The sequence below is a fragment of the Melanostigma gelatinosum genome (genome assembly GCF_949748355.1).
Source record: "Melanostigma gelatinosum genome assembly, chromosome: 9".
NCBI classification, from domain to species: Eukaryota; Metazoa; Chordata; class Actinopteri; order Perciformes; family Zoarcidae; genus Melanostigma; species Melanostigma gelatinosum.
The window spans coordinates 2,370,726-2,396,937 of NC_136642.1; the positions used below are offsets into that span (position 1 = coordinate 2,370,726).

The 26,212-nt window shown below is 41.2% G+C and overlaps 1 protein-coding gene across 1 annotated transcript in view; it reads right to left on the reverse strand.

The window, feature by feature from the left end:
• The window catches only part of LOC306782642 (uncharacterized protein), a 38,910-nt gene extending 13,007 nt beyond the window's left edge, over positions 1–25,903 (reverse strand). Inside the window, exons 1-14 of the mRNA XM_079276085.1 lie at positions 25,860–25,903; positions 23,645–23,886; positions 23,221–23,438; positions 21,179–22,967; positions 18,565–18,738; positions 17,170–17,343; positions 15,672–15,845; positions 14,353–14,526; positions 12,853–13,026; positions 4,627–4,800; positions 3,308–3,481; positions 2,860–2,897; positions 2,656–2,705; positions 2,451–2,503 (exon numbers count right to left, since the gene is read on the reverse strand). Coding sequence (XP_079132211.1) covers positions 2,451–2,503; positions 2,656–2,705; positions 2,860–2,897; positions 3,308–3,481; positions 4,627–4,800; positions 12,853–13,026; positions 14,353–14,526; positions 15,672–15,845; positions 17,170–17,343; positions 18,565–18,738; positions 21,179–22,967; positions 23,221–23,438; positions 23,645–23,658 — 3,380 coding nt within the window. The 5' untranslated portion in view covers positions 23,659–23,886; positions 25,860–25,903. The remainder of the gene's footprint in view (positions 1–2,450; positions 2,504–2,655; positions 2,706–2,859; positions 2,898–3,307; positions 3,482–4,626; positions 4,801–12,852; positions 13,027–14,352; positions 14,527–15,671; positions 15,846–17,169; positions 17,344–18,564; positions 18,739–21,178; positions 22,968–23,220; positions 23,439–23,644; positions 23,887–25,859) is intronic.
• Positions 25,904–26,212: the final 309 nt, after the last annotated feature.

Genomic DNA, 26,212 nt, shown 5'->3' on the forward strand with positions numbered 1-26,212 from the left:
ATGTCAAATAAATAATATAACTAAATATTTTTTCGGTGTCTAACGATTTATGAACATTGTTTTGCAACTCTTGGTTTGTTGAGGCTTTTTTTTAAAACAAAAAGCTCAACATTGTTGTTTTTATAGAATCTGTGTTTTCCAAAGTTGTGTATTTTTACGATGATAAAAAGTGAATTTGGTTCAGAGGATTATGTCGTATATGATCATATGTCATCTGGTGTTTTACCTTAGACTGTTGAAACTATCTTGGTCCAGATTGTAGAAGAAGAAAAGCCGATCCGTCCGATGTGTTCTCTAAACCAGCGGTTCCCAAACTTTTTAGGCCACGCACCCCCTTCTACATCCCGACCGGGTTCACGCACCCCCAACCCCCCCCCCCCCCACACACACACCCCCAACCCCCCCCCCCCCCCCCACACACACACCTTAAAAAAAAAGAAGCAACAGAGCCGCATAAAAATCGGACGAATGAGAGAACAGTTTGCTCGCGCGTGGCGTTTGTTTACAAGATAAAGAACACAAAAACTCTTCCTGAACGGTGCCTTCGAAAAGGTAACGGACGTAACGTTACGAAGGTAACGGACGATTGGCCAGACTGGCCACATCTGTAGGCTCGTCTACTTGCAGAGAGTAAAACTCACTCTTCTTCACGCGACCGACCAATGTAGCCAGGATGTCTTCGGACAAAGCATCGATGCGCGCGACACAGTGTTGTTGGACACCGGGATCACGTCCAACTTTTTCGCTTCTCTCTCTCCAATCATACATTCCACCATCTCTTTAACATTTTTCCCTCTGTCTTCGGCAGAAATGCGCTCATCCACGCACGGGAACAACACCGAGTTGTAATATATACCTCCATAACACCCCGCCACTCTCGGCTCATACCTCCCCAGCAACGAGGCACATCACCCGGTCACAATACCTCCAGAATGTCCCCCGGGTGAAATCCGGGACTTGGTTTTATGGTTCCGAGTGGCGCGCGCTCACTCGTTGGCGCTGGGACGCGAGGTCTCCAGCCGCCCCCGCCGTGAGGCACCCGATCGTCAGGAACAGGCCGCGGGTCAATAACTTGTGGGTGGCGGGGTAGAGGCGAGGCAGATCACAGAAAAATAATAAAGACTAGAGTATGGCAAAGATATGTTGATGAGAAGCGTATTTGTAGGTCAAACACAAACGTAATCAGGGAGAAAATACGTTCGTGGTAAAACGTAATTGAGAATGCATTTTAGTTTTGGGGGAACGTAATTTTTAGGAGACAGGACTGCACCGCCATTACATTTTTCCTCTCGCGCACCCCCTAGAGGCAGCTCGCGCACCCCCAGGGGTGCGCGCACCCCACTTTGGGAATCCCTGCTCTAAACGATATCAACAACGAGTTCCATCTTGTTTTCTACTCTCCTTTTTTACCGTGAACACTGCGATGCTTTGTTTGGTAAGTCAAACATAGATTTTATAAATATGGATGATGCACAAAGACTGAGATGGCTGTTTAAAAGTGGAACATATAACTTAGCCAGGTATCTGCAGAAAGTCTGGAAGAAGAGGAAAAAATAGCTCTTTGCCAAGTTTGTGTTTTTATTTTCTTCTTCATGTTTTGTATTTTCAAGACCAGAAGATGTCTGGAAAAAAGTGGTGTCTTGTAATCCCATGTGGGACGGAGCAAATGTCAGGCAATAAATGAATAAATATGTTTTATTTAAATCTACAGCTCAACGTTTCTCTGCCAGTCAATGAACTTTTACTGCCGCTGAGGCTTTAAGGTCCTTTAAGATCAGTATAATATCAGCTTCATGTCTGCACAGGAGGAGAGAATGTTGGACCGTTGGATCGTAGTGTAAAGCGTGATGACACCCAGGGGACAACTCCACTCTATTTCGGGCGTTTTCAGACCCGTAGTTTGTTTGCTTTGTCGATTCAGAGACTAACTTCGTACAGTGGTTGCATTTGCTCCTCGGCTTGTTTGTGTTCACGCAGAGACGTTCAAGACTAATGCCATGTGAGAGAAAGCTGTTCCGTCATTGGTCAGACACATTACCGGGAAGATTCTTCTTGATTATGAGCATCAGCAGCATGTATTACTTGTTGTGAACATACTCGCAAGACAATTGTTCTTGAGATGTTGTTCCCACTTCCCTCCTCCCTGCATCTCATTCCCTCATCAAGCTCTCTCTCTATAGACCGGCCCAGACCCTTTGTTCTTCTGTCAGTTCCTCATCGTTTCAATGTCGCCTTTTGTGTTCAAAGCCACCTGAACCAGTGCCTGAACCGTGAATGAATGCATGCACAGTTTTATGAATCTGATTCTTGTTTTCATATGGATCCTACACAGTTTCATGAATAAGGTCCAGGTCCTGTTTTGACTTGCTCCCCACACACAACAGCCCTTCGTTTAGAATCACAATCATGAACCGTGAAAGAAGCTGGAATCGTGTCTTTCATAGGATTACCTGTATGAAGATTCTGCTGTGTGTTCAGGTGAGAATGAGGATGGAGCCTGGAACTAAGAAGGCACAAAGTCAGTTCTTTCAAGAGAAATCAAGTAACAAGCCACAGTTCTCTTTCCTCTGTTCCCCTGGTACACAATAATGACATTTACTCCGTAGAGAAACCTCAAGAAATCAACTTCACGCTCTTCAGCTGCTGCTCCCTCACCTCTTTGTCGGGCACATTTGTTTTCACATCCAGTTTGCCGTCGGCGTCACCTGATGGAGAGAAGAAGAGAAAGAGAAACATTCGCAGACGAACATCTTCAAACAGCTCGAACAGAATAGAAAATACTTTTTGTTACGATGAGGCTCATTCAGATCAGATTTGAATGTAGAATAGCTTGAATGGGGACATTCTTTCAATACTCACATTGTTTGTGTTTCTTAGTGATCGACCTCTTATTCAACCTGTCGGGAGGAACACAATCCCAGAAGTTATGATCAAGTTTTAAATAATTGTTGGTTCTTTGAGTGAGCCAGCTTCATGGTCCTAATATGAAGCAACTAATCTGCTTCATGATCAGGTCACATTCATGTTGTGAGCGTGCTTTAGAGGAAATAACATCACAGGAAAACAAAACCAACGACCTTTATTCACTCGACTGTGAAATCCAACGACTTCTAACAACTTGCTTTGCTTTGTCAGCTTCTATTTTATTGTTTGTGGAGAAATGAAAGAAAAGAAACATCAGAGGAACTGCACTCGATGAGCTCAAAGGGAGAAAAAGGAGGGAAACCCTCACTGTGAGTAAACCGCCCTGTGTTTTATTAACAACACTGCTGAACCTGCACGGACTGACTCGGACCCCCTCACTGACCTCAGAGTCTCCAGTCTGCAGTCTGGACTCTCCAGAAGGTCACACAGCAGCTTCTCTCCTGAATCCTTCAGGTCGTTGAGACTCAGGTCCAGATCTCTCAGAGGTGACGTGTTGGACTTCAGAGCTGAGGCCAGAGAAGAGCAGCTGACCTCTGACAACCTGCAGTTCCTCAGTCTGAATGAAGGATCAATGATGGAGATGAAAATCAATTTATAATCCAATCATGTGTTCAGGTTGTAAATGTGGAGCTGACTTCATCATTCTGTTACTTCATCATAATATCCGCCCTCTATTTTATCATGAGTAGAAACACACACCGCAATAAATAGTTCCACTTCAGAGAGTAAACTGTATCAAGTTGAATATGAGTTCAGATGATCTTCTGTACACAGATTAGCGTTTACCAAACATGTGATGTACTTTAACAGCTAACGTTGGGCATTTTCTGCAGTTTCTTTACAATGAAGGTAATCGAGTATTCATGAACATGAGATATGAGTTCACAGACAATAACAGTTCCTCCTCTTGGTTGTGGAGGTTGGTTTATGGCGTTACACTGGTTGTCTTCCTGATTCTTCACAGTTCATTTAGTTTGTTCGTCCTCTGGTGTTTCAGAGAAGAATGCAATTAAAAGCACGTTGAGTAGAAACACCTTTTGTTCATGCTCGGAGCTCACACGCCATCTGCAGAAGCTCACGCTACGGTGCCACGGCCAGGTGTGAACAAAACGTACATTTAGTCCAGGAAAAATAAAAGTATGAACAAAAAAGAACAACTTCATGGGTGTAAGTTATGTTTGAACATCAATGAGGTTCAAAGGTTGATGAAACAAATAGGAATAGCATAGATTCATCTTCTTTAGCTCGTTAAGGAACAGCATCAACAGATGTACTGATCTTTCTCTCAGGTTTTGGGTTTTTTCTCGAGTTCTGTGGGAGATCAGTGGACCCGGTTCTTGTGTTCATGGTGCATGCAGCCGAGGGTTAGTCCACTTTTATTACACTTTAAAGTCAAGTGTTTGGAGCTGATTCAGCGTGTGAGGGATGCAGATTTTGAACTAATTGAATTGTTGCTTTATGATAATTAGCATTTGGTTTGACGTTGCTTTCAATCATATTTTGGTTGAGCGGTTTGTATTTATCTGCTGCATACACGTGTTCAGCCTCATTTTAAGTGGGAGAATATTATCAGTGTAGAAATGTGCCACATTTTAATGTTGAAGTCTTATTTCTGTTATAGAACCACATTCACATCCACAAACGTACAGGAAGAATAATATGGAGTAAAGATTCATCAGTGGAGCTGAAGCGTGGACTGACCTCAGAGTCTCCAGTCTGCAGTCTGGACTCTCCAGAAGGTCACACAGCAGCTTCACTCCTGAATCCTTCAGGTTGTTTCCACTCAGGTCCAGATCTCTCAGAGGTGACGTGTTGGACTTCAGAGCTGAGGCCAGAGAAGAGCAGCTGACCTCTGACAACCTGCAGCCCTCCAGTCTGAATGAAGGATCAATGATGTAAGTTCAGAGGACAATGTTCATTCAGTGTCAGGCGTTTAGAACGGAGACGTTTAGAAGATGGAAACTCCAAACACATGAGCTGAATGCAGGTTCAACACTGAGGTACAAGAAGTGAATGAGAGCTCATTAACACTAATGACAACGTGCTGCTGCTTCAATAAAGACCAAGTGACTTCACTTGAACTCTGCCAGCTCCATCTAAACTCATGTCAGCCCAACACAAAGAGATAAAAACACAGAAACTCATTTCAGATTCCACTCAAGAACACAACGTTAACAAAGATACCAAATGTGTCAGGACATTTTAGGAGAATATGTGAACAAAAGTTATGTATTTTAGGAATAGTGGAGTCATAACATCAAAGCAGCTTCAGTTTAAGCATCAAATAGCTTCATAAAAATGAGGAAAAAGCAAAATACTGAAAACATTTGTTGTGTGATAGAGAGATATTTATTCATTGTGTTTAGTAACTTTGATCATTTACTGAAGAAAACCTGATGGAGAATACAAGATGAAAATCTAGAATATATTATATTCATGTCAAATAAATAATATAACTAAATATGTTTTCGGTGTCTAACGATTTATGAACATTGTTTTGCAACTCTTGGTTTGTTGAGGCTTTTTTTTAAACAAAAAGCTCAACATTGTTGTTTTTATAGAATCTGTGTTTTCCAAAGTTGTGTATTTTTACGATGATAAAAAGTGAATTTGGTTCAGAGGATTATGTCGTATATGATCATATGTCATCTGGTGTTTTACCTTCGACTGTTGAAACTATCTTGGTCCAGATTGTAGAAGAAGAAAAGCCGATCCGTCCGATGTGTTCTCTAAACCAGGGGTCCCCAACCTTTTTTGCACCACGGACCGGTTTTATGTAGCCATTATTTTCACGGACCGGCATGAAAAAAACAAACTGAAAATACAACTGAAAAATACAACTCGCCATATCGCTGAATCAGTGGGAGCCCTGGGCTTGTTTCTCTGCAACGAGCCGGTCCCATCTAGGGGTGATGGGAGACAATGACACAGCAGGGCCGAGATCCTTCTTGTGGCACGCGTCAGTCTGTGTCACGCAGCGTCAGTCTGTGGCACGCAGCGTCACACAGCGTCCCTCTCTGTCACTCAGCGTCCCTCTCTGTCAGTTCAGCGGAAAGATTCAGCTGTGGCACGCGAGCATAGTTCGGCAATTGTCAAGAAGCTGCGGAGCTGAGGGGGCGGAGCAACATTTCCTGAGACATTTCCTGAGAACACCCGTTGTTGTTACGACAGATCAGCTTCCATAAATCAGTTTTATGATTTTAGTTGAGTCACAGGAGCCCCCTGTTCTCTGTATGCATCCTTAGAGTAAGTACGTTGTACTTTTTTGTTTCTCATTCATTTTATTTCAGTATGATTTTGCTGCTTATGCAACAAAATGGAACATAATACACTTTCCAAATTATTACTTTTATAGTCACTTACAACAATCGGCTAAAATAATGAAAATAAATCATCCGTTTTAGAATCATTTAAAAGTATATATTAAAATTAAGACATAAAATGTCCAATCCAAAAATACATGTTTGAAAATATCTTCACTCTTCCTCTGCTTATATGTATATGTATGTCAGTAGGACATATGTTAACTGTTAACAGTTTACAGCATACTTAAATAAATATAAATAAATACAAAACACACGCACACTTTGTACACACACTGCAGCAATTCTTTTGCAGGAATATGAGCATATTTTCCCCCTCTGGCAAAATACAACACGTCTCATGCCTTATTTTATTTTACCAGTTGGTGGCGGTAATGCGCCAATTCGTTTGCCAACCGCCAGTACACCAAAAGGGAGGAGAAGAAGAAGCTTTCCCGTGCCTGTGTTGTTGTGCTCATGAGCGACAGCGCTACGTACCCCGTTGTAATAATACTATGAGTGAGGAGCGGAGGACCCAGTCCTGCTGCCAGGACGGAGTCATCAGAGTAGTGTCAAAAAAGTATTTCAATCGGCGCAGGGGGACAGAGGGTTACGCAGAGTGACAGAGCGTGAAGCAGTGTGACGGAGCGTGAAGCAAGGTGACGGAGCGGGACGCAGGGTGACCGAGCGTGACGGAGCGTGACAGAGCGTGACGGAGCGTGACGGAGCGTGACGCAGAGTGACAGAGCGTGACCCAGGGTGACAGATATTTGATGTTGATGGTTAATTTGCAACCAAGTTGTATACATCATGTATTTACTTGTTATTTGTATGTAATAGAAAAGTGAGCATGTGTAGTTCATGAAGCAATAAATAATGACAATTGAAAAATATAGAGAGATGTTTGGTTCATTCTTTTCAAACACTAAGCCTAATTTACCTGAGTCATTGATTTAATTGTCACACTTAAATCCTGAATTGACTGGTGAAACAGAAGAAGTTAAAGGCCAAGATGAGAAGATATAATGTTGGTCAAATACTGTGGTCCAAATTCAATTTATTCAGTTGTATTGGCATTGAGATATAGAAAGTTTGACTCTAGAATATTCAAACAATTCCGAATCTCACAAGACAAGAGCAAAAACAAGATGAATGTGTTCTCCTTTCTTCGTTGCTGTCATGTTAACTGTCTTGTGACCGCTAAGATTGATCTCTGGAGCTGTAGGTGGATGCAGACTGTCAGAAGTGTTACTATTTTGAAAATGTATCACTGATTGTGTTACTATGGTAACTGAAGCAAGGTCCACTGGAGGCTGTTTAATAATAGAGTGCAGTGATGAGATTAACGTGTTATACATTCATAATATCAGCAATTTCCTGCCACGTTTTTAATATTTTGTGATCCTATATTGAACGTAATTTTCTTTTCTTTCTCGGAACTGAATCACGCTGCAAGCAATCGGTCCATTTTGTAGCCTCAGATGGCTTAATTGTTGCTGAAAGAGCACTCTTCTAATGTGCATTTATTAACATAGCTGTATAGTAGTAGTGTGATGGCAATAACATAACGAAAATAATGATGTGGCCTGCTGTACATGTGGTAAGTAGTAGCCTATGTAACGTAGCCTATAAAACAATCAATACATATGGTAACATATACTAACAATGATAATAATATACTGTGTTGTCAAACTTGTATTCAACTTGTTTATCTGCTTTTTATATGTAGTGCTATATATTGTGATGACTTCCATAACAGGACAACTACGTTTATTTAACACAAGTAGGAAATGGCATTTAACACATGTAGCGTCCAAATCTTTAGCAGTAAGTAAACCTTTAGTTGACGCGTGTTTCTTGTCTTTTGCACATATCTCACACCGACGCCGCTCGTAGATGAAAAGCAATACGTGTTTTATTGATCCATTTCCTTCGTACAAGTCAGTCAATCAACTTCCTTTCTCCTAAAAGTATGCTGATTACTTCGACCTACTATACGTATCCACAGGTTATCCACGTAGATCGTTCCATTTAACACGTTTTATAACACGATCCCAAACACGTATTGCTTTTCATCTACGAGCGGCGTCGGTGTGAGATATGTGCAAAAGAGTATGCTGTAAACTGTTAACAGTTAACATATGTCCTACTGACATACATATACATATAAGCAGAGGAAGAGTGAAGATATTTTCAAACATGTATTTTTGGATTGGACATTTTATGTCTTAATTTTAATATATACTTTTAAATGATTCTAAAACGGATGATTTATTTTCATTATTTTAGCCGATTGTTGTAAGTGACTATAAAAGTAATAATTTGGAAAGTGTATTATGTTCCATTTTGTTGCATAAGCAGCAAAATCATACTGAAATAAAATGAATGAGAAACAAAAAAGTACAACGTACTTACTCTAAGGATGCATACAGAGAACAGGGGGCTCCTGTGACTCAACTAAAATCATAAAACTGATTTATGGAAGCTGATCTGTCGTAACAACAACGGGTGTTCTCAGGAAATGTCTCAGGAAATGTTGCTCCGCCCCCTCAGCTCCGCAGCTTCTTGACAATTGCCGAACTATGCTCGCGTGCCACAGCTGAATCTTTCCGCTGAACTGACAGAGAGTGACGCTGAGTGACAGAGAGGGACGCTGAGTGACAGAGAGGGACGCTGTGTGACGCTGCGTGCCACAGACTGACGATGCGTGACACAGACTGACGCTGAGTGACGCAGAGGTGCCAGTGCCACAAGAAGGATCTTGCTGTCTCTCCAATGACACCCGAAGTGTGTTCCTTATGTCCAGTCTGTTCCGTAACTTTGTCTTGGTTGCTGTCACTGCAGAAAAGCCCGCTTCACAAAGATAGGATGTTGGAAATGGTAGCAAGGTTTTCAGTGCTTTTGTGGCGATGTCAGGATATTCTGCCTTGATTTTCATCCAGAACATCGGCAGAGTGGTTGTCTCAAATGTACGTTTAAAGTCACCGTCATTTGCGATCTCCAGCAGCTGATCTTCTTGTTGCACGGACATGCTGGATTCGCCCGGTTTGTTTACAAATGGGTCGCGGATCCATTCCCTCGCCGTTCGTGGGTCTTTTGTGGTCGGGAAGTAGCGCTCAAACTCTTGTAAAAGCAGAGACAGGTGGTCGCGCACCAGCTGGGAGAATGCTGGCTCAGGCGCAGTGTCCTCCTCCAAAATCCCCACTAATGTTTGAAACATGTCAAATATCCCTCTGTCCACTCGCCGTCCCCATAATTCCAGTTTGGCTTTGAATGCAGCTACTTTATCTGCCAACTTGAACACAGTTGTCATTTTCCCCTGAAGTGACAGATTAAGTTCGTTGAGCAGGTTGAATATGTCGCACAGGTAAGCGAGTTTTGCGACCCAGTCCGCATCACTGAAATGAGCTGCCAGTGGCGACTTTTTTTCTGAGAGAAATCTCTGCAGCGGCTCTCGTAACTCAAACACTCTGGCGAGTGATTTTCCTCTGGATAGCCATCTTATTTCTGTGTGTAAGAGAAGGCGCCTGTGCTCTGCACCCATCTCCTCACAAAGCTGCTCGAACAGACGGGAGTTGAGTGCGTGTGCTTTGACGTGGTTAATAACTTTAACAACATCATTAAATACACCATGAAGTTCAGGTGACATTTTGCGGCTAGCCAGCATTTCCCTGTGAATGACACAGTGCGTAGACTCACATTCAGGTGCAACCTCCTTAATCCGAGTGGTTAATCCAGACAGCCGTCCAGTCATGGCAGCAGCTCCATCCGTGCACACGCCGACGCAAAAGGACCAGTTCAGTTTTCCCGATATGTAGTCATTCAGAGACTTGAATAGTTCTGCCGCTGTGGTGTTGGTTGGCAATAACAGTGCACAAAACATATCCTCATGCACATCCTCCTCATAAAGATATCGCACATAAACGAGTAATATTGCCTTGTTGTCAATATCAGTAGACTCATCAACCTGGATTGCGTACCACGGTGACTTTTTAATCCTCTCCAACAGCTGCGTCTCAATGTCCTCTGAGATGTCCTCGATTCGCCTGGTGACGGTGGTAGCAGAAAGAGGCACCTGTGCCACCTTTTTAACTGCAGCCTCTCCTAAAAGTTCACGGCAAATATCCTTGGCGGCGGGCAGGATCAGCTCTTCACCAATAGTAAAAGGTGTTTTAGCCTTAGCAATGCGGTTAGCCACTAAGTATGATGCTCTCAGTGCACTTGCATTTACTGAAGTGGTGGCCCTCAGTAATTGCTTCTGTCTTTCTTGCTCACGTTTTTTTCTTTCAAAAAAATCCAAAGGCTTGTTTTTTAATCCAGGGTGCTTGGTCTCCATGTGCCGAAGCAGTTTTGAAGGCTTCATCGCCTCGTTTGCTAGCTTGTCGCCACATATTACGCAGAGCGGGCTTGGCGAGTGAGACTCACCTGTGGCGATAAATCCAAATTTTAAGTAGGACTCCTGGTATTGTCTGTTAAATGAAGCTTTCTTTTTCTTCTTGGAGGTCGAAGGCTCCTCTTCTGTCTCCTCAGTTGGCCTTTTCCCCTTTGCAAAGAAGCTCTCCAAAGATGTTTGTTCTTTACTCATTTTCGCTGGTTTGCGGGCTTAGTTTTGGAATGACGCATCACGTGACCGAGACGTCTTTACGTGTCAAGAGGCACAGGCGGATGTTAAGCAGCACAAGAGAATCCGGTCGTTTTTCAAAATAAAACATCTTTCAGACTCTAATAAGCAATACAACAGAAATTATATAAATTATTTATTTTTTCTGTGCGGCCCGGTAACAAATGACTTACGGCCCGGTACCGGTCCGTGGCCCGGTGGTTGGGGACCACTGCTCTAAACGATATCAACAACGAGTTCCATCTTGTTTTCTACTCTCCTTTTTTACCGTGAACACTGCGATGCTTTGTTTGGTAAGTCAAACATAGATTTTATAAATATGGATGATGCACAAAGACTGAGATGGCTGTTTAAAAGTGGAACATATAACTTAGCCAGGTATCTGCAGAAAGTCTGGAAGAAGAGGAAAAAATAGCTCTTTGCCAAGTTTGTGTTTTTATTTTCTTCTTCATGTTTTGTATTTTCAAGACCAGAAGATGTCTGGAAAAAAGTGGTGTCTTGTAATCCCATGTGGGACGGAGCAAATGTCAGGCAATAAATGAATAAATATGTTTTATTTAAATCTACAGCTCAACGTTTCTCTGCCAGTCAATGAACTTTTACTGCCGCTGAGGCTTTAAGGTCCTTTAAGATCAGTATAATATCAGCTTCATGTCTGCACAGGAGGAGAGAATGTTGGACTGACCTCAGAGTCTCCAGTCTGCAGTCTGGACTCTCCAGAAGGTCACACAGCAGCTTCACTCCTGAATCCTTGAGGTCGTTGTCACTCAGGTCCAGATGTCTCAGAGGTGACGTGTTGGACTTCAGAGCTGAGGCCAGAGAAGAGCAGCTGACCTCTGACAACCTGCAGCCCTTCAGTCTGAATGAAGGATCAATGATGGAGATGAAAATCAATTTATAATCCAATCATGTGTTCAGGTTGTAAATGTGGAGCTGACTTCATCATTCTGTTACTTCATCATAATATCCGCCCTCTATTTTATCATGAGTAGAAACACACACCGCAATAAATAGTTCCACTTCAGAGAGTAAACTGTATCAAGTTGAATATGAGTTCAGATGATCTTCTGTACACAGATTAGCGTTTACCAAACATGTGATGTACTTTAACAGCTAACGTTGGACATTTTCTGCAGTTTCTTTACAATGAAGGTAATCGAGTATTCATGAACATGAGATATGAGTTCACAGACAATAACAGTTCCTCCTCTTGGTTGTGGAGGTTGGTTTATGGCGTTACACTGGTTGTCTTCCTGATTCTTCACAGTTCATTTAGTTTGTTCGTCCTCTGGTGTTTCAGAGAAGAATGCAATTAAAAGCACGTTGAGTAGAAACACCTTTTGTTCATGCTCGGAGCTCACACGCCATCTGCAGAAGCTCACGCTACGGTGCCACGGCCAGGTGTGAACAAAACGTACATTTAGTCCAGGAAAAATAAAAGTATGAACAAAAAAGAACAACTTCATGGGTGTAAGTTATGTTTGAACATCAATGAGGTTCAAAGGTTGATGAAACAAATAGGAATAGCATAGATTCATCTTCTTCAGCTCGTTAAGGAACAGCATCAACAGATGTACTGATCTTTCTCTCAGGTTTTGGGTTTTTTCTCGAGTTCTGTGGGAGATCAGTGGACCCGGTTCTTGTGTTCATGGTGCATGCAGCCGAGGGTTAGTCCACTTTTATTACACTTTAAAGTCAAGTGTTTGGAGCTGATTCAGCGTGTGAGGGATGCAGATTTTGAACTAATTGAATTGTTGCTTTATGATAATTAGCATTTGGTTTGACGTTGCTTTCAATCATATTTTGGTTGAGCGGTTTGTATTTATCTGCTGCATACACGTGTTCAGCCTCATTTTAAGTGGGAGAATATTATCAGTGTAGAAATGTGCCACATTTTAATGTTGAAGTCTTATTTCTGTTATAGAACCACATTCACATCCACAAACGTACAGGAAGAATAATATGGAGTAAAGATTCATCAGTGGAGCTGAAGCGTGGACTGACCTCAGAGCCTCCAGTCTGCAGTCTGGACTCTCCAGAAGGTCACACAGCAGCTTCACTCCTGAATCCTTCAGGTCGTTGTCACTCAGGTCCAGATCTCTCAGAGGTGACGTGTTGGACTTCAGAGCTGAGGCCAGAGAAGAGCAGCTGACCTCTGACAACCTGCAGTACTCCAGTCTGAATGAAGGATCAATGATGTAAGTTCAGAGGACAATGTTCATTCAGTGTCAGGCGTTTAGAACGGAGACGTTTAGAAGATGGAAACTCCAAACACATGAGCTGAATGCAGGTTCAACACTGAGGTACAAGAAGTGAATGAGAGCTCATTAACACTAATGACAACGTGCTGCTGCTTCAATAAAGACCAAGTGACTTCACTTGAACTCTGCCAGCTCCATCTAAACTCATGTCAGCCCAACACAAAGAGATAAAAACACAGAAACTCATTTCAGATTCCACTCAAGAACACAACGTTAACAAAGATACCAAATGTGTCAGGAGGACATTTTAGGAGAATATGTGAACAAAAGTTATGTATTTTAGGAATAGTGGAGTCATAACATCAAAGCAGCTTCAGTTTAAGCATCAAATAGCTTCATAAAAATGAGGAAAAAGCAAAATACTGAAAACATTTGTTGTGTGATAGAGATATTTATTCATTGTGTTTAGTAACTTTGATCATTTACTGAAGAAAACCTGATGGAGAATACAAGATGAAAATCTAGAATATATTATATTTATGTCAAATAAATAATATAACTAAATATTTTTTCGGTGTCTAACGATTTATGAACATTGTTTTGCAACTCTTGGTTTGTTGAGGCTTTTTTTTTAAACAAAAAGCTCAACATTGTTGTTTTTATAGAATCTGTGTTTTCCAAAGTTGTGTATTTTTACGATGATAAAAAGTGAATTTTGGTTCAGAGGATTATGTCGTATATGATCATATGTCATCTGGTGTTTTACCTTCGACTGTTGAAACTATCTTGGTCCAGATTGTAGAAGAAGAAAAGCCGATCCGTCCGATGTGTTCTCTAAACGATATCAACAACGAGTTCCATCTTGTTTTCTACTCTCCTTTTTTACCGTGAACACTGCGATGCTTTGTTTGGTAAGTCAAACATAGATTTTATAAATATGGATGATGCACAAAGACTGAGATGGCTGTTTAAAAGTGGAACATATAACTTAGCCAGGTATCTGCAGAAAGTCTGGAAGAAGAGGAAAAAATAGCTCTTTGCCAAGTTTGTGTTTTTATTTTCTTCTTCATGTTTTGTATTTTCAAGACCAGAAGATGTCTGGAAAAAAGTGGTGTCTTGTAATCCCATGTGGGACGGAGCAAATGTCAGGCAATAAATGAATAAATATGTTTCATTTAAATCTACAGCTCAACGTTTCTCTGCCAGTCAATGAACTTTTACTGCCGCTGAGGCTTTAAGGTCCTTTAAGATCAGTATAATATCAGCTTCATGTCTGCACAGGAGGAGAGAATGTTGGACTGACCTCAGAGTCTCCAGTCTGCAGTCTGGACTCTCCAGAAGGTCACACAGCAGCTTCACTCCTGAATCCTTCAGGTCGTTGTGACTCAGGTCCAGCTCTCTCAGAGGTGACGTGTTGGACTTCAGAGCTGAGGCCAGAGAAGAGCAGCTGACCTCTGACAACTCGCAGTCCCTCAGACTGAATGAAGGATCAATGATGGAGATGAAAATCAATTTATAATCCAATCATGTGTTCAGGTTGTAAATGTGGAGCTGACTTCATCATTCTGTTACTTCATCATAATATCCGCCCTCTATTTTATCATGAGTAGAAACACACACCGCAATAAATAGTTCCACTTCAGAGAGTAAACTGTATCAAGTTGAATATGAGTTCAGATGATCTTCTGTACACAGATTAGCGTTTACCAAACATGTGATGTACTTTAACAGCTAACGTTGGACATTTTCTGCAGTTTCTTTACAATGAAGGTAATCGAGTATTCATGAACATGAGATATGAGTTCACAGACAATAACAGTTCCTCCTCTTGGTTGTGGAGGTTGGTTTATGGCGTTACACTGGTTGTCTTCCTGATTCTTCACAGTTCATTTAGTTTGTTCGTCCTCTGGTGTTTCAGAGAAGAATGCAATTAAAAGCACGTTGAGTAGAAACACCTTTTGTTCATGCTCGGAGCTCACACGCCATCTGCAGAAGCTCACGCTACGGTGCCACGGCCAGGTGTGAACAAAACGTACATTTAGTCCAGGAAAAATAAAAGTATGAACAAAAAAGAACAACTTCATGGGTGTAAGTTATGTTTGAACATCAATGAGGTTCAAAGGTTGATGAAACAAATAGGAATAGCATAGATTCATCTTCTTTAGCTCGTTAAGGAACAGCATCAACAGATGTACTGATCTTTCTCTCAGGTTTTGGGTTTTTTCTCGAGTTCTGTGGGAGATCAGTGGACCCGGTTCTTGTGTTCATGGTGCATGCAGCCGAGGGTTAGTCCACTTTTATTACACTTTAAAGTCAAGTGTTTGGAGCTGATTCAGCGTGTGAGGGATGCAGATTTTGAACTAATTGAATTGTTGCTTTATGATAATTAGCATTTGGTTTGACGTTGCTTTCAATCATATTTTGGTTGAGCGGTTTGTATTTATCTGCTGCATACACGTGTTCAGCCTCATTTTAAGTGGGAGAATATTATCAGTGTAGAAATGTGCCACATTTTAATGTTGAAGTCTTATTTCTGTTATAGAACCACATTCACATCCACAAACGTACAGGAAGAATAATATGGAGTAAAGATTCATCAGTGGAGCTGAAGCGTGGACTGACCTCAGAGTCTCCAGTCTGCAGTCTGGACTCTCCAGAAGGTCACACAGCAGCTTCACTCCTGAATCCTCCAGGTTGTTGTAACTCAGGTCCAGATGTCTCAGAGGTGACGTGTTGGACTTCAGAGCTGAGACCAGAGAAGAGCAGCTGACCTCTGACAACCAGCAGCACCTCAGTCTGAATGAAGGATCAATGATGTAAGTTCAGAGGACAATGTTCATTCAGTGTCAGGCGTTTAGAACGGAGATGTTTAGAAGATGGAAACTCCAAACACATGAGCTGAATGCAGGTTCAACACTGAGGTACAAGAAGTGAATGAGAGCTCATTAACACTAATGACAACGTGCTGCTGCTTCAATAAAGACCAAGTGACTTCACTTGAACTCTGCCAGCTCCATCTAAACTCATGTCAGCCCAACACAAAGAGATAAAAACACAGAAACTCATTTCAGATTCCACTCAAGAACACAACGTTAACAAAGATACCAAATGTGTCAGGAGGACATTTTAGGAGAATATGTGAACAAAAGTTATGTATTTTAGGAATAGTGGAGTCATAACATCAAAGCAGCTTCAGTTTAAGCATCAAATAGCTTCATAAAAATGAGGAAAAAGCAAAATACTGAAAACATTTGTTGTGTGATAGAGATATTTATTCATTGTGTTTAGTAACTTTGATCATTTACTGAAGAAAACCTGATGAAAATACAAGATGAAAATCTAGAATATATTATATTTATGTCAAATAAATAATATAACTAAATATTTTTTGGGTGTCTAACGATTTATGAACATTGTTTTGCAACTCTTGGTTTGTTGAGGCTTTTTTTTAAAACAAAAAGCTCAACATTGTTGTTTTTATAGAATCTGTGTTTTCCAAAGTTGTGTATTTTTACGATGATAAAAAGTGAATTTGGTTCAGAGGATTATGTCGTATATGATCATATGTCATCTGGTGTTTTACCTTCGACTGTTGAAACTATCTTGGTCCAGATTGTAGAAGAAGAAAAGCCGATCCGTCCGATGTGTTCTCTAAACGATATCAACAACGAGTTCCATCTTGTTTTCTACTCTCCTTTTTTACCGTGAACACTGCGATGCTTTGTTTGGTAAGTCAAACATAGATTTTATAAATATGGATGATGCACAAAGACTGAGATGGCTGTTTAAAAGTGGAACATATAACTTAGCCAGGTATCTGCAGAAAGTCTGGAAGAAGAGGAAAAAATAGCTCTTTGCCAAGTTTGTGTTTTTATTTTCTTCTTCATGTTTTGTATTTTCAAGACCAGAAGATGTCTGGAAAAAAGTGGTGTCTTGTAATCCCATGTGGGACGGAGCAAATGTCAGGCAATAAATGAATAAATATGTTTTATTTAAATCTACAGCTCAACGTTTCTCTGCCAGTCAATGAACTTTTACTACCGCTGAGGCTTTAAGGTCCTTTAAGATCAGTATAATATCAGCTTCATGTCTGCACAGGAGGAGAGAATGTTGGACTGACCTCAGAGTCTCCAGTCTGCAGTCTGGACTCTCCAGAAGGTCACACAGCAGCTTCACTCCTGAATCCTTCAGGTTGTTGTAACTCAGGTCCAGATGTCTCAGAGGTGACGGGTTGGACTTCAGAGCTGAGGCCAGAGAAGAGCAGCTGACCTCTGACAACCTGCACTCCTCCAGTCTGAATGAAGGATCAATGATGTAAGTTCAGAGGACAATGTTCATTCAGTGTCAGGCGTTTAGAACGGAGACGTTTAGAAGATGGAAACTCCAAACACATGAGCTGAATGCAGGTTCAACACTGAGGTACAAGAAGTGAATGAGAGCTCATTAACACTAATGACAACGTGCTGCTGCTTCAATAAAGACCAAGTGACTTCACTTGAACTCTGCCAGCTCCATCTAAACTCATGTCAGCCCAACACAAAGAGATAAAAACACAGAAACTCATTTCAGATTCCACTCAAGAACACAACGTTAACAAAGATACCAAATGTGTCAGGAGGACATTTTAGGAGAATATGTGAACAAAAGTTATGTATTTTAGGAATAGTGGAGTCATAACATCAAAGCAGCTTCAGTTTAAGCATCAAATAGCTTCATAAAAATGAGGAAAAAGCAAAATACTGAAAACATTTGTTGTGTGATAGAGATATTTATTCATTGTGTTTAGTAACTTTGATCATTTACTGACGAAAACCTGATGAAAATACAAGATGAAAATCTTGTATTTTCATCTTGGACTTCAGAGCTGAGGCCAGAGAAGAGCAGCTGACCTCTGACAACTCGCAGTCCTTCAGACTGAATGAAGGATCAATGATGGAGATGAAAATCAGGTCATGGACAACGTGAGTCTGTGGACATTCACTGCCTCAACGTTTTGTCATTTGGAGCAACACACATTTCTTTGTGCTCAGAAAAATCCTAAAAATATATGAAGCAAAGATGTGAAACCCACAGACTGAATATAAGATGTGGACGTGCAACCAGTGAACAGGAAGTGATCATATCTGGACCGAGGAGGAGACGTAGAGACACCGTATACGTCTCTGTTAGAGACCTGTCAATCACTGTAGCCCCGCCCTAAAGCATCCCCTGCTTTATGGTCTGTGTGACTCTAAATGGACCATAATGTACTAAATGAACATCATGCTGTATTGAAGAAGACTTGAAACTAGAGGTTTACTGAGGGAATAAATCAAGAGAGAAGTAGAGTCATTTTCTATAGACTTCTATACAACCAGAGGAGTCGCCCCCTGGTGGACACTAGAGAGAATGCAGCTTTAACACGTGAAGCTTTGGCTTCATGTTTAGGAACTGGAGGTTGCTGCTTGGGGAAACCTCAGTCAAGGATTTGTAGACATACAAAAACAACGAGACCATGTACAGTCAGTGAACTGACCTCAGAGTCTCCAGTCTACAGTGTGGACTCTCCAGTGCAGCAGACAGCAGCTTCACTCCTGAATCCTTCAGGTCGTTGTGACTCAGGTCCAGCTCTCTCAGATGGGACGGGTTGGACTTCAGAGCTGAGGCAATGACTTCACAGTGAGTCTCCAAAAGATCACAGCCACGAAGTCTGTCATGGCACAAATATTTGTTCAATGTAACGATGAAAGAGGACACTTCATATTTACTTCATGCATTTGATGACAAAAGAAGTTCTCGTATTCGATTTGAAATATTACGAATATATTATATACTAATATTAACTAATGGAGGAAAAAAGTTGTCTGTTGTCACCAAGAGCTCTACATTACCTGAAAGCAGACAGAAATGTGTATAAATGTATGTGTATATTCCACAGACTATAGCTGCTGCTATGATGTTAGCATAGCATAGCACGAGTCAAACTCAACTCCATTCAGAAAACAAGCATTTAAAAAGTTGTTTTCCTGTCGTAACGCTGCCAGACCTAACAAGGCTTCAGACTTTTTACAAATCAACATCATTATGTTGTTATTTCAGCATCGATGTTATCTGGTTATTGCAATTAAATTGCAGCAAAATCTGAATATTTTGGGTTCATACACCTCATAAACCAGGCAACATGTCAGTGTCAGTCACACACATTCCAAATCCAAAATATGTTCACAATTCCATTTGATCAAAAGTTCTTGATTTCACAAAATATTTGATGTAACTCAAATACTAAAGTGTCTTAACTATGAAGGTCCATATTTGGGTACAGGTGTGACATTTAAGCCTGCAGTTTAAACAATGTAGGTGATGAAGCACACAGTACTCAAACTTGTTTTACCATTGCTTCACGTATGCAGTAACAATGTTCACTTACAAAGACAAATACACTAAAACGCACAAAACAAAACAGATGCTGCTGAAAAAAGTATTACCGGTAGTTAAAAACAATGAATAGTGACTAACCTTTAAAACATGCACCATGCACTATTTCATTTTGTTTCTATTCAGACTACATAGTGTATAAACACAGAGCTTCTTTCAGAGGGGCAACGATTCATTCTCATGAACAGACATCAGCCAGGTTGTAGAGCAGGCTGTCAAACTCATCTTCTCTGGGCCACATCAGCATCACGCTCCCTCAAAGGGCCGGTTGACTGTAAGACTGTATCACTAACTTCTCCTAACATATTGTTCAATAACTCTCTGCATTTGATTATTGTTTATTCAAGTGTAAACATATTGTACATGCAGTTATATAAATGAGAAATGATATTTAAACACATTTCTGTTATTATAACATAAATCATTTTAATTGAGGGTTCAGAAACCCACATGACTCTATCAAAGATCAAACTATTAAAGAAAATAACAAAGACAAATATCAAACACAAGTTCTGACATTAACTTTGTTCAAAGCTGTTTGTTCACCTCTCTGCATCACTAATGTTCCTCCCTGTCGTCGTCCTGTGCATGCAGCTACATCCAAGAGCTGCTCACTGAGAGTCAGGTCTGATGAACATGATAGATGATGTATCCGTGTTGTCTGTGCTTTCATCAACAGTTCATTAGAAACACGAGTACCTGCTCGTCTCTCAGCTAGCTGTGTTGTTAGATTGCTGCTAGTTCATCAACTCGTCTGCGATGGTGTTTCTTCACAAACTGACATTTGTAAAAGTCTGTATCTGGTCGGAGCTCTGCTCACATACCTTCAGCATGCACTGGGCTGTAGCTGTGTCAATATATTCTGCTGTGATTGCAGTCTGCCTTTTAATTCTTGGACATTACATTACATTTTCTTCCCTCTGCATCAATGTTTCTCTTCGTGGACATTTTGGGATTATTTGTGGATCTTTTTCAATCGTTGAAACATCTTTTCGGGCTGTTGCCTCTCCTGTCCACCTGTTGTAATAGTTTTAATGTCGGTACACAGACAACATGCTATCTCATCATTTCAACTTCCTATCTCATAATTTAGACCATGGGGATACTTTTATTTTCAAGTCTAACTTTTAATTATTTTTCCAAAAAACAAACAAAAAAAATAATTTTTTTAAATCATTATTTTTTTTTGCTGGCGGATTCGCGGGCCACATAAAATGACGTGGCGGGCCGGATTCGGCCCGCGGGCCTTGAGTTTGACACGTGTGTTGGAGATGAACCCAGTATCTACACTGAATACGTTCACCGAGCACCGCCAGATGTTATGAACACCGTTTGGTTTCCCACCACATCTGGGACAAGGGGTCTAGATCAGCACTGACTAAATATCTTGTAAAAAAGCTTCGTAATAGATTTATTTTTGGTTCAGAGGGTATGATTTAAAAATGGTGTCATATTTAATCTCATTATGTAGCCAAGATCTTCCTCTGTGACAGTTTTTTGGTTCATTTTGTAAAAAAGAAGTAAACAAGTGAAAATGAAACACCTTTACATTTTGTATTATCTTGTCATTTGCAATCGCCTTCATCTTTTTAAGTGTTGATTGTAAAAATAAATGTTATTTTTCAGTAAAACGCATTGGTGTGATAGTTTGTATATTTGAAGGTTTAAACTACTGATCTAAACTGATTTATTAAGTTAATCACATCTGGACTTACACAGCTTTCTTGCAGTTCCTCACAGCTGGAATGAGTCTCCGTCGCCCCTCATCTGAGGTGTTGTACTTCTCCAGGTCCAACTCATCCAGAACCTCCTCTGACATCTGCAGCATGTAGGCCAGAGCTGAGCAGTGGATGTCTGAGAGTCTCTCCTTCGATTGGTTCTCCGACTTCAGGAACTCTTGGATCTCCTGATGCACCGAGTGGTCGTTCATCTCCGTCAGACAGTGGAAGATGTTGATGCTTCTGTCAGGAGAGATCTCATAACTGTTCATCTCCTTCAGGTTGTTGATGGCTCTCTGGATGATTTCTGGACTGTTGTCCGTCTGACCCAGCAGGCCTCCTAAGAGTCTCTGGTTGGACTCCAGAGAGAGGCCATGAAGGAAGCGGACAAATAGGTCCAGGTGACCATTTTTACTTTTGAGGGATCTCTCCATGGCTCTCCTCAGGAAGTCCTCCAGGGCTGGGTAATCATCCCTCCCCATGAAGTCCTTCAGTACCTCTGTCTTCCTGTTTGTGAAACAGTGGAACATGTAGACTGCAGCCAGAAACTCTTGAACACTCAGATGAACAAAGCAGTAGACAGTTTCCCCGAAGATCACGCTCTCTCTTTTGAAGATCTCTGTACAAACTCCTGAGAACACCGAGGCCTCCGTGACATCAAGACCAACCTGCTCCAGGTCTTCTTGGTAGAACATGATGTTTCCTTTCTCCAGATGTTCAAACGCCAGCCTCCCCAGCTTCAGAAGGACTTCCCTGTCAGCCTCCGTCAGCTCCTGAGGACTCGTCTCTTGTCCCTCGTGGTACTTCTGCTTCTTCCTCTTTGTCTGGACCAGCAGGAAGTGTGAGTACATGTCAGTCAGGGTCTTGGGCAGCGCTCCTCTCTGGTCTGTAGTCCACATGTGGTCCAGAACTGTAGCAGTGATCCAGCAGAAGACTGGGATTAGACACATGATGTCGAGGCTCCTGGATGTCTTGATGTGTGAGATGATTCTGCTGGACAGCTCTTCATCACTGAACCTCCTCCTGAAGTACTCGTCCTTCTGGGGGTCGGTGAAGCCTCGTACTTCTGTTACCCTGTCAACACGTCTACGAGGGATCCGATTGGCTGCTGCAGGTCTGGAAGTTATCCAGACGAGAGCCGAGGGAAGCAGATTCCCCTCGATGAGGTTCGTCAGCAGCACGTTGACCGATGCCTTCTGTGTGACATCAGACACGACCTCATTGTTGATGAGATCCAATGAAAGTCTGGTTTCATCCAGACCATCAAAGATGAACAGAACTTTACAGACAGAGAGCTCCTCTGCTGTGATCTTCTGTAATGTTGGATGGAAAACATGGAGCAGCTGGAGAAGACTGTACTGCTCATCTTTGATCAAGTTCAGCTCCCTGAACGACAGCAGAACCACCAGACTGACATCTTGGTTCTCCAAACCCTCGGCCCAGTCCAGAGTGAACTTCTGCACCGAGAAGGTTTTTCCAACGCCGGCGACGCCGTTGGTCAGAACGACTCTGATGGGTGTCTGTTGGTCTGGTGAGGCTTTAAAGATGTCGTGGCACTTGATCGGAGCGTCATGGAGGATCTTCTTCTTGGAAGCTGATTCAAGCTGCCTCACCTCATGTTGGGTGTTCACCTCTTCACTCTGTCCCTCTGTGATGTAGAGCTCAGTGTAGATCCTGTTAAGGGGGGTTCCACTTCCTCTTTTATCAGTTCCTTCAGTCACATGTTCACATCTCCTCCTCAGACTGATCTTGTGTTCATCTAAAACCTCCTGTAGACCACAATCTCCTGAATGAGAAGGAGAAATGTGAGACAATCAAATGCTCGGACAAAACAAGGACAGAAAATCAGGTGGCTGTCTGTTAAATGGGCTGTCTACCTACCTACCTGTCTACCTACCTGCCTCTCAGGAATGTAAACTCGTGGTGTCTTGTAATCCCATGTGGGCAATAAATAAAACTAATACATTTATTCATAAAAATGGTTGAGGCCACATCTATGAATCATTTATTGCCGTCTCCATGCAGCAGAGACATCTTACTTTGCACAGTGCTGGTCCCAATGGCTGTCTGCAGTCCAGATGTTTCTCCACACTGGGGACAGGAGGAGTCCCCTGATGAAGCAGACTGGTCCCAGTACGAGGTGATGCACCGTCTGCAGAACCAGTGTCCACAGCTGGTAGAGACGGGATCCTTCAGGACGTCCCGACACAAAGCACAGTGGGACGGCTGCTCCTCCTCGGGGTCATGAGCCTTCTTCCTGTCTCAGTGGAGACCAACACATTCTTTACAACACATTTTATATTCATCATGAGGTGTTTGAAGTCACTTTAGAATACAATTTTAGAATTTGTTGAAATATTTAAAATATGAATCATTCCCCAAATATGCGAGACAAGATCTTAAATAAATAGAACAAAATCAAATCACAGACCTCTACCGTGTAACTACATAAAGGTTTATTACCGTTGTGGAAGCATCGTCTCAGGTCACTTCTGTGAGCAGTCTCTGTTGTAAAGCTGATAAAAGCTCTCCAGATTTGCTGACATCATCAAACCGTTTGCCACTAAAGTTCTGATGACGGGTTGTTATGACACATGTCGCCCGTGGGTGCACAGTAAAATGGCCGCCAGAGACAGTGTTTTCTGCTGCTGAACTTTATGGAAGATTTCTGGCAAAACGTTTAAACTCCGTTGATGAGAGAATTTCTGTAAACAGATAAGAAGAAATACAAAAGAAACATTAAAGAAGTGTTACTGGTTTAATGGACGCTGGTGTTGAGCAGATAATGTCTTTAAATGTATCTCTGTTTCTGTACATCATCAACACAAAGGAACACTTCATCCTTCGGTTTATCACAAACATTCAACATCAACACATAAAGTAACACTTCATCCTTCAGTTTATCACAAACATTCAACATCAACACAAAGGAACACTTCATCCTTCAGTTTATCACATTTATCAACACATAAAGGAACACTTCACCCTTCAGTTTATCACAAACATTCAACATAAACACATAAAGAAACACTTCATCCTTTAGTTTATCACAAACCTTCATCATCAACACATAAAGAAACACTTCATCCTTCAGTTCATCACATTCATCATCAACACAAAGTAACACTTCACCCTTCAGTTTATCACAAACATTCAACATCAACACATAAAGAAACACTTCATCCTTCAGTTTATCACAAACATTCATCATCAACACATTAAGGAACACTTCATCCTTCAGTTTATCACAAACATTCATCATCAACACAAAGGAACACTTCATCCTTCAGTTTATCACAAACATTCATCATCAACACATAAAGAAACACTTCATCCTTCAGTTCATCACAAACATTCATCATCAACACACAAAGGAACACTTCATCCTTCAGTTTATCACAAACATTCAACATCAACACATAAAACACTTCATCCTTCAGTTTATCACAAACATTCATCATCAACACATAAAGAAACACTTCACCCTTCAGTTTATCAGAAACATTCATCAACACATAAAGAAACACTTCATCCTTCAGTTTATCACAAACATTCATCATCAACACACAAAGGAACACTTCATCCTTCAGTTTATCACAAACATTCATCATCAACACATAAAGAAACACTTCATCCTTCAGTTCATCACAAACATTCATCATCAACACACAAAGGAACACTTCATCCTTCAGTTTATCACAACCATTCATCATCAACACACAAAGGAACACTTCATCCTTCAGTTTATCACAACCATTCATCATCAACACACAAAGGAACACTTCATCCTTCAGTTTATCACAAACATTCATCATCAACACATAAAGAAACACTTCATCCTTCAGTTCATCACAAACATTCATCATCAACACACAAAGGAACACTTCATCCTTCAGTTTATCACAAACATTCAACATCAACACATAAAGGAACACTTCATCCTTCAGTTTATCACAAACATTCATCATCAACACACAAAGGAACACTTCATCCTTCAGTTTATCACAAACATTCAACATCAACACAAAGGAACACTTCATCCTTCAGTTTATCACAAACATTCATCATCAACACACAAAGAAACACTTCATCCTTCAGTTTATCACAAACATTCATCATCAACACATAAAGGAACACTTCAAATGTAATCTAAAAACATAATCTCGTGTGGTTGATAATCATAAAGCATATTTCTAGAAAACACAACGCAAGTTTCCACATAAATATATATTTACAAACACACATGAATGAATCCAAATGAGGTCTGTGAACTACAAGTAGCCTACAGATCTAACAGGAAGTGCCTGTTTCTTTGACTTCCTGTAGGCTGAAATCGCCCCTGCTGCTTCCGCCTTATCTCGTCTACTTTCCAGGCGAGAAGCAGTTAATCTGGAAAGTTAAATTAACCTTTATTAACTTTATTAATTCATATTTGTTTTCTACCAGATATGTTGTTGCAGCGTTTACCGTGAATCTCAGCATAGAGGCGCACTAACATGTACGTGTCTGCTGAGTTGAGCGCAGTGTTAGTTACCGTAATGTTACGTTCGCGCGCGCGTAAGAGAGTAATAACGATGTGAACAGTTTACATTGCGCGGCAACAAACTCCCCAAAAAGGTCCCAACATGTTCAATCTGCCACTTAGCTCGCGTTAGCTGAGAAGCTATGAAAGGTTTACCTCGTAGTGGAGCAGCGGGCTGTGTTCATCTGTCACTCTCCTCAGTTTAACTTCCTGATGGCGGTTTCTCTGAAGGGCGGGGACTAATGCGGAGCCAACTCCACTGATTGGATGAAGGACTGATGACGTCTCTTCTTCTTCTTTTAGTTTAATGGCGGACTATCAACCAACGTTTAAGGTGCATACCGCCCCCTACTGTACCGGAGTGTGTACCATCATAACTTTATGACAATTGTCATTTAAACACAATAATAATGTTATCATTCATCAATGAAATAAAGAAAATACTTCATATGAAAGTTATATTGTGGATATTAAACCCGTTCCATTCACAAATGTACATGAAGCACTTT